General features: G+C 49.8%; 1 protein-coding gene across 2 annotated transcripts; it reads left to right on the forward strand.

Moving 5' to 3' along the window:
* Positions 1 to 710: 710 nt before the first annotated feature.
* On the forward strand, positions 711 to 10,333 carry CKB (creatine kinase B). 2 transcript variants are annotated; one of them, XM_043984657.1, is made up of 8 exons: positions 711 to 857; positions 1,852 to 2,056; positions 2,750 to 2,904; positions 3,209 to 3,341; positions 5,204 to 5,375; positions 7,989 to 8,112; positions 9,161 to 9,350; positions 9,911 to 10,333. In XM_043984657.1, the coding sequence occupies exons 2-8, from the start codon at positions 1,864 to 1,866 to the stop codon at positions 10,087 to 10,089; spliced, it is 1,146 nt and encodes a 381-aa protein (XP_043840592.1). In that variant the 5' UTR covers positions 711 to 857; positions 1,852 to 1,863; the 3' UTR covers positions 10,090 to 10,333. The 2 variants fall into 2 exon arrangements, with proteins under 2 accessions (XP_043840592.1, XP_043840593.1); XM_043984658.1 differs by having other exon boundaries at positions 712 to 857; positions 1,881 to 2,056.
* Positions 10,334 to 12,916: the final 2,583 nt, after the last annotated feature.

Here is a 12,916-nt window from a genome sequence, read left to right on the forward strand (position 1 = left end):
TTGGAGAGAGGGATTCAGGCTCAGAGCTAGGGTCACCTGATCCCAGTGACATCCATGTACCCTTGGGTTTGCAGAGTACCAAGAGTCCTGCGTCATCCCCCAGCTGCCAAGGCTGGAAAGGGTCCACCCTGCTCTGCGCTAGGGACCAGGGACAAAGCTTTGGAAGCTGGTGTTTGGTTAGAGGGTGCAGTGTGGTAAAGTGAGAGGACACTGGACCTGGATTTGAATCCTGGCTCTGTCACTTTCTCATCTGTCATTTTCCCCTCCATGGACCTGTATCTCCATCTGTAAAATTAGAGGGTTGGACTGAGATACATAGCATTGAATAACTAGCATTTATCCAGTGTTTTAAGGTGCGCAAAGCGCTTCCCGTATGTTATCTGGTTATCTGTGTTATGGCTGATCTCTAAAGCCTCTTTCAGCTTCAAAATCCTGAGATGTCCCCCATCCCTTCTCCGGTTCTCATTCTTTCCCGGCCTTCCCCACCCCCTCCCACCTAGAGAAGAAGGAGGGGTCGGGGCTCGGGCCCCAGTTTGGGGAAGGGGCTCTAGGTCCCCTCCGGGGCATGGAAGAGGGAGGGCAGCAGAGCCCGGAGGGTTAACAAAATGGAAGGCATCAAGCTGCTTAATAGACAAAGACAGCGGGGCGACTCCCTCTAGCCCGGGGCCAATAGAATGAATGGGATATAAATACCGACCAATGGGAGGGCCCATCATGGCTCCTATAAAAAGGGAGGAGGGCATCTCGTTCGGGACTTGGTGACTGAGCTCGGGCTAAGGTGCCTGGGACCGTAACGTAGCAGTAGCAGCATCCTCCTCCGAACTTCTCCGTCTTCTGCGACCCTCGGAGCACCCTCGGTGAGTTCGCAGCCTGGCGCCCCCCTGTGGCTCCACAGAAGCTCCAAATGTGTAGCCCCCAGCCCGACGCACCTGCTTCTGGAGCTGGACTGTAGAAGTGTGTGATTGCGTGTGTGTGTGTTTGTGTTTGAGTGCTGCCGGCTACTGCCCAGTGTTTTAAGGACTCGGGAACAGCGGTGACCGAGAGGATACCAGCCCCCTTTGTCTTGCCTTCCTGGCAGCCCTGGAGCCTAGGGGAGAGCCCTCTAGCAGAGTTGGGGGGGGTTGGGGGGTGTCTCGAGTACTGAGGCGAGGTCGACAAGCCCCTCCCTCTATCCCGGGGAGGGGGAGGGGGGAGCCCGGGGACAGCTGCGCCCCCCCCCCAAGCCCTTGGATTAGCTGGGGGATGGAGTCTTAGGTGTTTGCTCCCTGGCTCCCCGGTGTGTGTGTGGGGGCGGGGGGGGGTAACGTCCTGGGGTGGGAAATCTCTAGGGAGGTGAGCAAAGCAGATGGTTGCTAATGGGGGTGGCGGGGAGGGCGGGATCCCAGGGGCGGGTCTGGCTCCCCTCCTTCCAGCCTCCTTCCCCCATCTTCAAGCTTCCATCCTCTTCCCTGTGCACACCAGCTCCCCCAGGTCTGGCCTCCTGCCACTGCGGAGGCAAAGATGGGGAGAGAGTCCTTTCCTCCTCCGTCTTTGTCCTGCTGCAGCCAGGATAACAGGTGTGGGGTCCCCTAAGCACCACCCCAGTTCTGAGAGCCCTAAAAGCTGCAGGGCCGCAGCGGCTTTGACCTTGGGAGGGCTGCCGGGAGGAGGAGACAGCCTGGCAGTCAGCAGTGAAGTAGCTTTGTACATATTGCACGGGGCGTTGTCGCAGCCTCCTCCCCTCCCCTCCCCTCTCTTCCTCCCCCCCCCCTTCCCTGCGGCTGTGACTCTGGCTCCCAGCAGGGGTGCAGGAGGAGACAGGAGGAGCTGGGGGCTGGATGAGTGAACTCCTTGTCCTGGTACCCCTGCCAGCCTCCTGCCATCATGCCGTTCTCCAATAGCCACAACATGCTGAAGTCCCGCTACCCCGCTGAGGAGGAATATCCCGACCTCTCCTCGCACAACAACCACATGGCTAAGGTGCTGACCCCAGAGCTCTACGAAAAACTCCGGGATAAGGCTACACCCAGCGGCTTCACCCTCGATGACGTCATCCAGACCGGTGTGGACAACCCAGGTATTCTCCCCCTCCCCCACACCTTATTTAGGTTCCGCTTTCTCCGTCTTCCCATCCCAGCTTTCTTTGCCCCCCCTTTTTTTGGTCAAAGATGTTGAGGGTCTTCTCTCTCACTGCAGCAGTTTTTTGCTTCCACTCCCTGTAATGGAATAGGTTTTGAAGAGGCCACCGTCTCTTGTTCTGATCTAGAAAGGGTTGGAGCTTTGCGTGCCAGCTTTCTTACCTAATTTGGTTCTATCTCCATAGAAAAACCTCCACATCTTAGCCTGAGTATCCTGTTATAATTTACCGGGAGCAGGTTTTACTTTTGAGGTCTCTACTGGATTCTTTTTTTCTGTGGGGAGAAAAATATAGTTGTTGTTTCCTCCTTCCCCCTTACCCATTATCAGTTCTCCTTTTCTTCCCAAGTCATTAGGAGCTGGAAGATGAATACCTTGCTCAGCTTCACACAGCTAGTGTCAAGTGTCTACTAAGGCCGGATTTGAACTCAGGTCCTCCTGAATTCAGGGCCAATGCTTTATCCACTGCCACCTAGCTGCCCCTAGCCTAATATATTTAAAAGGGCCCGTCTGGTTTCTGAACACATTCCTCAGATCTGTTCTTTGCCCCCTCCCTTAACTTTCTACCGTTCTTCCTTTGAGGTTTGAGAGCCCCAGCTTTCTCTTGTCCCTACATCCTCTCTCTTCCATGTAGGGCACCCATTCATCATGACTGTGGGCTGTGTAGCTGGAGATGAAGAGAGCTATGAAGTGTTCAAGGAACTGTTTGATCCTATCATTGAGGACCGACATGGAGGCTACAAGCCTTCAGATGAGCATAAGACTGATCTTAACCCTGACAATTTGCAGGTACGTCTGTTCCCTCCTCCCCCAGGATTCTGGCTGCCTGGCCTTATATGGCCTGAGCTTAAGCCTCAACTCTGCTAAGGGGATTAGCCTATCCAGACCCCATGCTGGATGGAGAAGTACTAGTAACTGGGGGCTGGGGGGCGGGGGGAGATGTGGAGACTACACTCAAGAAAGGTAGAGGGGAGGTAGACAAAGAGACTTAGGCAGGACAGGGTTTGAGGAAGGTGTCATGAGCTAGGCTGAGGAAATGGAATGGCTTCCTTTGGAAAAAGTACCCAAATCTTTCTTCCCCATTCTCCCCCAGGGTGGTGATGACCTGGATCCTAACTATGTGCTGAGTTCTCGTGTTAGAACTGGCAGGAGCATCCGAGGATTCTGCCTGCCCCCACATTGCAGCCGGGGCGAGCGCCGAGCCATAGAGAAGCTCTCTGTGGAAGGTATCCCCTCACAGGGAGGGGGAGGGAGGGGGCATGCAGCTGCTACTACATGGTGAGAGGTATAGGGCCAAGCATCTTTAGAATGGCTGTGGGCCAACTGGGGCCCAGGAGACCTATATTCTAGTCCCACCCTGTAAGGCTCTTCTGACTTTGAGTGATAGGATCTTGCGGAAGCAGACAGAAGCAATGGTCTAACTGCAGAGGTTGTGCTTGGTACCATGTGTTTAGAAAGGACACTTAAAGCTGGGACTTGAGAATTGCTTAAGTGTTTTGGGGTGCTGCAGGGGAGCCTGGCAGGGACTGTTGTCCTTAGACCTCTATGAATGGAAGCTGCAGTGGCTTGCCACTTAGATGGGGCCAATGGGCTTTGGATTCTTGAGGTATTACTGGTGGGGAGGTACTGAGCCATTGATTACCTCAGCCCTAGCTCTTAAGATGGAAAAGCCTGGCCTTCTGGGAGAAGAGTTATCCCTGTCATCAGGAGGCAGGAAGACTGCACCCTCCCCCACCCCGGGGCTGTGGCTGCAGCAGCTGATCTATAGATCAGCTTGGCCAGCTGTCCTTGGACCTTGCTTGGCTTTAGTCATGGTTTTGTAAAAAAAGCCTGAAAGTCTTAAAACTAAACCAGTATTTCTAAACACTGGGCACTAGTCCCTGACTAGCTGTGTGACCTTGGACAAGTCATTTAGGATTATAGAATCCTATTTCCCTCAACCATAAGACTCTTAACTACTCTAATTACTATGGTAATCATGTATGGGTCGGGTGTTAGGGATGTCTTTAGAGGCTGCTTACTCCAACCCTGTCTTTACTACAACAAGGCTAGAAGGGGGAAGAGGGGAATCACCCAGCTGAGTTCCCTCCGAAATTGAGATTAGAGGCATCTGTGGTGTTGCCTGGGCTGGGAATCTAGGCCGAAGTCTTGGCTCAGGAATTTGGAAGGTGTGAGACTCTTGGGCAAATCCTCTCACCGGGTGGGCCAAAGGTCATGTAGGGGGTTTAATATTTGACTGCCTTATTTTTATGAATATCATAGTATCATAGCAACCTAAAATAGTATATAGGAAATGATTATATGAGGGGGGGATTTTCATTGTGACTTTTGGCCCACCCTCTAGTAGGACTCATACTTCATTTTGGGGGCAGAAACACCATAAGAGTAGATGCGAAGACTTCCAAGACAATGAATCATTAATCTCCTGTAGCAGACCCAATTGCTAGGGTGGACTGAGGGTATCTCAGACCAGGTATGTGAGGCTGCCTCGGGTCCCCTGACTGCCTCTTCCTGGTATTCCTCTACCTCCCCCCAAAAAGCCTGAAATGGGTCACAGTCGTCCCATCTTCTCCCCACTCCCCAGGACAGCCCGTTTCTGGTTGAGGTCTACAGAATGTAAGAATTGGATGGGACCCAGTGCAGCTCTCCCCAGCTGAAGGTGGGGTGGGGTAATGGTAAGGCCATTTGTTCAGGATCATGCACAGGGTGTCAAAACTAACATGAACCCAGCCATCATCTTTCCAAGACTAGCACCATAGAGGATACTATTTCTCCCACTTTCACAAATGTGGTTTCTGCCAACCCTATCTTTGTACTAGATTTGTTTTTCTTGGCCCTGGAGCCCTGAACTTAGGATCCGTGAGGAAGGAAGAATGGGATTTGGGGGAGACATTTCAGTGTCAGAGCTGTGTAATAAGCTGCCTGTTTCAAGAAAGGCTGAATGACTGGGGAGATTATAGGTGGATTCCAGTTCAGGTAGAGGTCTATTGACCCAAAAGGGCAGCCAGGGGCAGGAGTATGGTGGTTTCTAGTAGGTCCTTGTAGCCTGCTGTTGGGGCCTCCTGTATCACTTACTGATTGTCCACAGCTCTGGCCAGCCTGGAGGGTGACCTGAATGGGAAGTACTATGCTCTGAAGAACATGACTGAGCAGGAACAGCAGCAGCTGATTGATGACCACTTCCTCTTTGACAAGCCTGTCTCCCCACTCCTCTTGGCATCTGGCATGGCCCGAGACTGGCCTGATGGCAGGGGCATTTGGTGAGTCCTTAGGCAAAACAGCACAGGATCCAGAACTGATCTAGTTTCAACCCCTTTGGAAAGGGGAACCTGAGGCCCAAAAGAGGAAACAGGCCATGGCAGAAACTGGTCCCTTATGATCTTCAGACATACAGGCAGACCACCCTGGAGTCAGGAAGTTCAAACCCAACCTCAGCTACTTAATAGCTTGTGTGACCTTGGACAAGTCACTAAGTTGTCAAGCCGACTAAGCAATTTCCTTGCCTTTCTGGGGAAGCATAAAAGATTGTCCCCATTTTAAGAGATGAGGAACCTAAGCCCTAATGAAGGGAGTAACCAGGCCTATAGTCCCCTAGCTATGAGTATTGAAGGGATCTTTGAAGTGAGATTCCAACCCAGATCACCTGACTCCCAAGTCTTTTTGCTTCCCTAGCTTTTTCAGTTATCAGGGGATAAGTGTGTGTGTGTGTGTGTGTGTGTGTGTGTGTGTGTGTGTGTGTGTGTGTGTGTGTGTAGTGTGTGTGTGTGTGTGTGTAGTGTGTAGTGTGTTCCCTGCCTCTCAGTATCTAATAGCTGTGATCATGGACAAGTAAGTCACTGCCGAACTCCCAGCTTCCAGACTAGACTGGAAGGAAGGTCAAGGTGGTTTGGAGGTGTTAGTTTTAGCCACACCCAGACAGACTTGTGATGCCTGCCTAGCTAGCACAACCAGCTGCTGCCATTACACAACCCCAGCTTCCCAGTGAGTGAGCTTAACTGGGTTGTGACTTTGGACAGTCTGGCTGAGGGTCCTGTGGAGATGCCAGGAATGTGGTATGCCCTTCACTGTAGCAAGATGCAAAAAATACTCTGAAGTGAACTGAGAAATGGGTTCCTTCCTCTCCCCACTACCTCTCCCACCATTAATGGTTTAATGGAAAAACCCTGTCTAGAGTCAGGAGACCTATATTCAAGTCCTTGGCTGGCGATATAACTTCTCTAAGACAAGGGAATAGGGGCAGCTAGGTGGAGCAGTGGATAAAGCACTGGCTCTGAATTCAAGAGGACCTGAGTTCAAATCCAGCATCAGAAACTTGACCCTTACTAGCTGTGTGACCCTGGGCAAGTCACTTCCCTCTTTGCCCTACCAAAACAAAACAAAAAAAACAAGGGAATAGAACTAGTTCTTGATTTGATCTTCATCAGTATCTCTGAGGTCTTGGAACTGTGGATCATTGTAGCTAATCCTTAGCTACAATCTCAGTGAGATCTGAGGCCCAGAGAGGTCTGTCACAGTGACTCTCCGACAAGGTCACACAGCTGGTAAGTAACAAGGAAGATTTCAAACCCGGGTTTGAGTCCAGATTCAGTGTTCTTAATTATCAGTCCAAAATTAATCACAGGGGCAGCTAGGTGGCACAGTGGATAGAGCACCGACCCTGGAGTCAGGAGTACCTGAGTTCAAATCCGGCCTCAGACACTTAACACTTACTAGCTGTGTGACCCTGGGCAAGTCACTTAACCCCAATTGCCTCACTAAAAAAAAATCACAGCCATCACAGAAGCTCCTTGGCCTCATCTGGTCTATGCCCTAGTTTTGCATTAAACTTTGTTTTCAAAGCCTTAACTTCCCCCTTGAATTGTTATCCCCCTTGAGAGTTATACTGGATGTCCTCTGCAGCACTAAGGTCCTAGGATTCGTCCTTTCTAGTTTAAACTGGTCTCTTTTGCCACCTCCTCCCCACTCCCCCACTGCTGTCTGCTTTGTTCCCTAAGTGCCCCGTGTCCCTGAAGCTTGGCTGCATCCCAGCAGTCAGGTGGCTGAGTCTGTAACTATGGGATGGATACAGCGTTGCAGCAGTGAGGAGGGGAAGGCTGGGACTGGTATTGCAGTCAGGGCAGATGAACCTGCAGAGCTTCCTTCTCTGCCAAGGCAGGTGGAGGAAAGTTATTCTGGTGCCAGGGCCTGCTTTTTTTTTTTTCCCCTTGGGCCAGCTTCCACTGACCTTCACAGATGCTTTGTCCCAGAAAGGCCAATGTCTAGTCTTGCTACACTGGGGATAAGCCAAGGTTATGGCCATTTCTTGAGGCCTCAGCAGGGAGTACTTGGCTATCCTGGATATGTGACCTTGTTTGATTAATTTCTTCCATGCCCCTTCTTAGATTAGGGGAAGATTGTATTGGGTTTAGAGTTTAGTAACTGGGTAAGCTACAGCCTCTATGAGCTAGTGGGTAGTGGGAACTTGGACAAGATCAGGGGTTCTTAGCCAAAATTTGACTAACACACTGCCAAGAATAAGAATATGAGCCAGGGATGTCTCAATATTCCCAAGTACTTGGCATTGATACTCACATAGGAAGAGTTTATATGCATTCAAATAAAGGGACAGGCTATGGATGAAATTTGCAGTGACATAGGGAGAAAAGATTTGAAATCATTGATCTGTTGAATCCTAGTTCTGATCCTTGCTAGCTAGACTCAGATTTGGGGCAAGCCATTTTCTCCTGGGCCTTGGTTGTCCTTATTTAAAGTTCAGTCTTTGAACTGAACTGCTGAGCCCCCTCCAGAAGGCCCCTGCTTTGGGGGGGGGGCGGGGTGGAGAGGCGATATCTGCGAGACCTTGACATGGAACTGACACTTATATCGTGCCCCAGGCACAATGACAACAAGACCTTTCTGGTGTGGATCAATGAGGAAGATCACCTGAGAGTCATCTCCATGCAGAAGGGTGGCAACATGAAGGAGGTGTTCACACGCTTCTGCACAGGGCTCACCCAGGTAAGGTGGCTGCTCAGGGGCACCTCTTAGGGTGGTAGATGGGGATGTGGGGGGAAGAGTGTTATGAGGGAATCATGTGGCTGACACTGTTGAAGCTTAAGATGTCTGGCAAGTTGGTAACACATAGATTCGATTTGTAGTGGAGAAAAACAAGTGCAGTGTTGTGGGGATTCAGGAAAAATTGTATGGGGGCAGGGAGTTAGTCTGAAGCTGTTCTGGTATGTGGAGGCTGGCTTAAGCTGAAGCTCCTTGAACTCCATGAGCCCCTTTCCTGTTTAGGGCTTCTGCTATTTATACAGTTCTGAGGAAGGCCTTGGGCAAAGGCTCATCCATCCTAGCTCCCCTCCCCATAGAAAGTGAACGTTATAATCCTTACCTGCCCTACCTCACTGAAGAAGTGGAGCTGATTGTTTGCCCTTGGCATGACTGTGCTCACCCTATGGGATGTATCACCTTTCATAGGCCCAGGTAGCTGCAGCACCTGGCTCTGAGGCTGTGGTTTTTTCACACACATTTCCTTTGCTTACCTGGTGGCCAGCCATTTGCCCAGACCCTTTGAGAAGTGTTAGGCTTTCACCGCCTCTGAGGGATTGACTTGGTGGTGTAGCATCTGCTTCCTCTGTTACCATGGCACCAGTCCCTAGGGACCCGCTTCTGACGCCACTGGCTCCTTCCTTTCCTCTCCACACCCCCGCCCCCTGGAAGAGTCATCATGTTCCCTCCTGAAGGGGTTGGGATCTATTCCCCAATTGCCTCATGGGGAGCCATGCCAACAAGAAGCAACAGGGGCCCTTGGGATCCTCCTGCCTTTCATTGCGAGTGCTCTCCAAGCTCTTAGAACAGATCATCCCTCTGACCCACAGAAATCTAACACCCTCGCATCAGTGCCACCCACTGTATATTGAACACCTAGGAAGTTGGCACAGGGATGAAACCCTGATCTACAGTGGTACACATATGGGGGTGGGGACCAGGGTTAAGGGACAGCATTATGGTGGCATTTCTATAGAAACATGGACTGATTGGTGATTTTCTGTCTCGTATCTAGATTGAAACTCTTTTTAAGACCAAGAACTACGAGTTCATGTGGAACTCCCACCTGGGCTACATCCTGACATGCCCCTCCAATCTGGGCACAGGCCTGCGTGCAGGTGTCCACATCAAGCTTCCCCACCTGGGCAAGCATGAGAAGTTTGGAGAGGTGCTGAAGAAGCTGAGGCTGCAGAAGAGGGGAACAGGTGTGTATGGAGGCAAGGGTCAGGATGGGTGCCTGGGGTAATGGAGTCAGGTATAATGGGAGTGTGTATGGAAACAGGAAGTGAAGTGACAGGGAAGCAGGGGCGTGGGACATAGGCACACAAGTCTCAGTTTGGTTCGCCACCAGTTGTGTGCCTGGAGGTTGCAGACCTGATTAATGGCAGAGAACTGTGTTCCATACCGACTCTGCTTAGCCCCAGACTCATATCCCTCTGGGCCCTGTTGCTCTCTCAACTCCCCAGGGCTCTGCTCCACTCATTCTACCACTTCAGAGCAAAGTCCTTGGCTTTGCTATTCACTGGCTAAAACCTTGAATTAGTCTCTTTGTCCTCAGCTTTAAAATGGCTCTGAGGCTACAACAGGGTCAGGGAGGCAGTGTGAGTATTATACTTGAGAGATGAGGGTACTTGAGGTTCAAATATTTCACAGTGATTGAACTGAGGTCTGTCCTCGCCTCTTGACAAGTTAGGTTCTGGGTCCTGTCTCCCAACCCTGTCAGCATTCTTTGGACTGAAGGACCTATATCTTGTTCCTTGCACAGGGGGTGTGGACACGGCTGCTGTGGGTGGTGTCTTTGACATCTCCAATGCTGATCGATTGGGCTTCTCAGAGGTGGAGCTGGTGCAGATGGTGGTGGATGGTGTGAAGTTGCTCATAGAGATGGAAAAGCGCTTGGAGCAGGGCCAGTCCATCGATGACCTTATGCCAGCCCAGAAATGAGCAGCTGGCCCCCCCGAATTCTGCGCTTCCTAATTTATTGGATGAATGAATAACCACCATCCTTCCTGCCTGTGGCGCCCCGGGGAGGGGCTCCGGATGCAGCCCACCTAATCATGCTGTAGAGAAGTCTTCCTTCCATCCTTTGGTGTTAGAGTTTATTTTTGATGGCTGAGATGTTGCTGAATGCTGAAATAATAAACTATTGTTTTGGCCTGACCCAGGTCTCAGGGCAATTAGAAACAAATCTCATGCTGAGGCATGTTCTCATTTTCTTCCAGATCCCTTAGAATCAAAGAATTCCAGAGAGGAAGGAGGGCTCTAGTGCACAGTGGGGGTTTGCCAGATGTTTGTATCAACCATCTTGAGGAATCCCTGCCCTGCCCCCGCCCCTTCCCCAGCATACACCATTCCATTCCTTGTCCATTTTGGGGGCAGCATTTAATATGCTCCTAACCTTGAGTCAAGATCTGAGTTTGTGTTAGAATAGACTTTTGCTTTCCTACAAAAAGTCACTTTGATTAATCAATGCCACTTGCATACATGGGTTTGAGGGGAGATGGGATTGAACTGGGCAGCTAGGTGGCACAGTGAATAGAGCACCGGCCTTGGATTCAGGAGGACCTGAGTTCAAATCCGGCCTCAGACACTTAACAGTTGCTTCAACAGGTGGCAGGTTTTTAGCTACAGGCTTTCTAAAATGGAAGCCTTCCAGGCAGGAGGTTTAGGAGGCTGGGTCACAAGGAGCAGACCTAAAGGCAACATTTTGCTGATAATTGCTTCACTAGGAAATTTTAGGGTCTTGAAGACCTAAAAAAAAGGGCCAGGCTGGTAATTACCAATCACAAGTTCTCTCACCACCTATGTCATCACCATTTTATGGAATCCCTAATCTCTAGAGCCTTACCTAGCCAATTTATTTTCTATATATTCTGTATACACTTCTGCATGTACACGTTTCTGAATCTGTCTTAGCTTTTATTAAGCACTTGGGTCTCTGATAGGTGTGGATACAAAGACAATTGTCAGTCTCAGTCCTAGAATGTTACATTCTAGTGAGGGGTGGGGATCAGAACTAAGTTTACTAAGTTGAATGAAATGGGGGCTCCAAGAGGTGGGTTAAGAGGGCAAGAATGTAGGGCAGCTTTGTACAACTTGGCATGAGTTCACCAAACATGGGGTTTAAGGGACACCATGCTCAAGCTTTGTCACCAACATATAGGATAGGAATCTAATAAAAGGGTAGTGCAGTTTATACATGTTAGATGATTAAATATATAAATGCTACAATGTTAAATGCATTAGCAGCTCCTGGTTGACTCAACCAAACTAGGTGGTGGGAGTGTGGATTCAGATGAGCCCATCGGCTCCAAATGCAAGCAACAAAAGAAAAAGTCTGGAAGTGGGTGTCTGATGGGTTGCAGCCTATGAGTTATTGGGAAGTGGTGCAATTTTCTGCACACCTGATATTTCTCAGACAGTCTCAAACTAGAAATTCACGTTTTGCTCGGTGTTCCCTAATATATCAATCCTGGTGGAACAAATTAGCATTTTCATAATTAGTGTTCTATAGTAGAACTGACTATAGGGAACCGAAGTTGGGAACTGGAGGGTGAAGAGGAGGAATATGTAATCAACCTGGGAAGCCAAATGAAAGGCTTTTAAAATGCCTAGCAAGAGAATTTGCATTTTGTTCTGGAGGCAATGAGGGGGCCACAGAAGCTTCCAGAGAGATATCTTATCATTTTGCTAGCTGATTGGAGAAAAGTGAGACTGGTGTGAATGGAAAAGGATTCTGGAACTGCTAACTGCATATTAAAAGGGAGGTAGAGGGGGCAGCTTGGTGGAGCAGTGGATAAATTACCAGCCCTGGATTCAGGAGGACCTGAGTTCAAATCCAACCTCAGACACTCAACATTTACCAGCTGTGTGATCCTGGGCAGTCTCCCATTTAGACTGATGAGATCTGAGCAAATGCAGAGAGAAGAGGGCCCAGGTCAAAAGCCCTGGATTACAAAAACATGGGGAGTAGGGTATGGGTGATGATCTTGCAGAGGAAACAGGGAAGGACTGGTCCTACAGGAAGAACCCCATCACCAAAATTCATTGAGGAGAGACTTTCAGAAGAAAACCACGTTTTCCTGAATTAATTTTCTACCTGTTAAATAGAGTTATTGATCCATGCTTCACCAGGCTGTGGTTCAGACCCAATCAATGCCTTAAGCACTAGCCCATGTGATCTGTTTTTTGAGGATGGGTAGATAATAGGAGCCTGGCTTTGTTCTCTTCCACCAGCTGTGACTTCCTCCCATGCCAGACTCCCTGCTCCCTCCTTACACTTATTGGATTCTTTTCACCAAGTCTAGATTCCAGAAACAGCAACCTCTCTCCACACCCTTCTCTTTTCCTCACTCCCTTTAGCTTAAAGATGTCAGAGCTGCACCTTCAGCCAATGTATTCCCTCAGTACCTACTGCACTGGAAGAATAATTAGGGTGAAGGGAAAATCTATTCCTAACTCTGCCAGTAACTTAATGTGACTAGTGAGTCCCCTCTCTGGGTCTGTTTCCCTGGGAAGTAAATGATGAGGTTGGTCTCTTATGTTCCCAGGGGCAGCTATCTGGATGGAACAGTTGGGAGAACCTGAATTCAAATCTCACCTCAAACAGTAGCTGTGTGACCCTGGGCATGTCACCTAACTAACCCCAATTGCCTCAAACTTCTGGGGCCATTTCTAGTCATCCTAATATATATCTTGCCACTGAATTCAGATGGCTCTGGAGGAGAGAGTGAGGTTGATGACTCTGCACAGCCCTCCCTCACTTAAATCC

Source organism: Dromiciops gliroides, chromosome 2 (assembly GCF_019393635.1).
Source record: "Dromiciops gliroides isolate mDroGli1 chromosome 2, mDroGli1.pri, whole genome shotgun sequence".
Taxonomy (NCBI): Eukaryota; Metazoa; Chordata; class Mammalia; order Microbiotheria; family Microbiotheriidae; genus Dromiciops; species Dromiciops gliroides.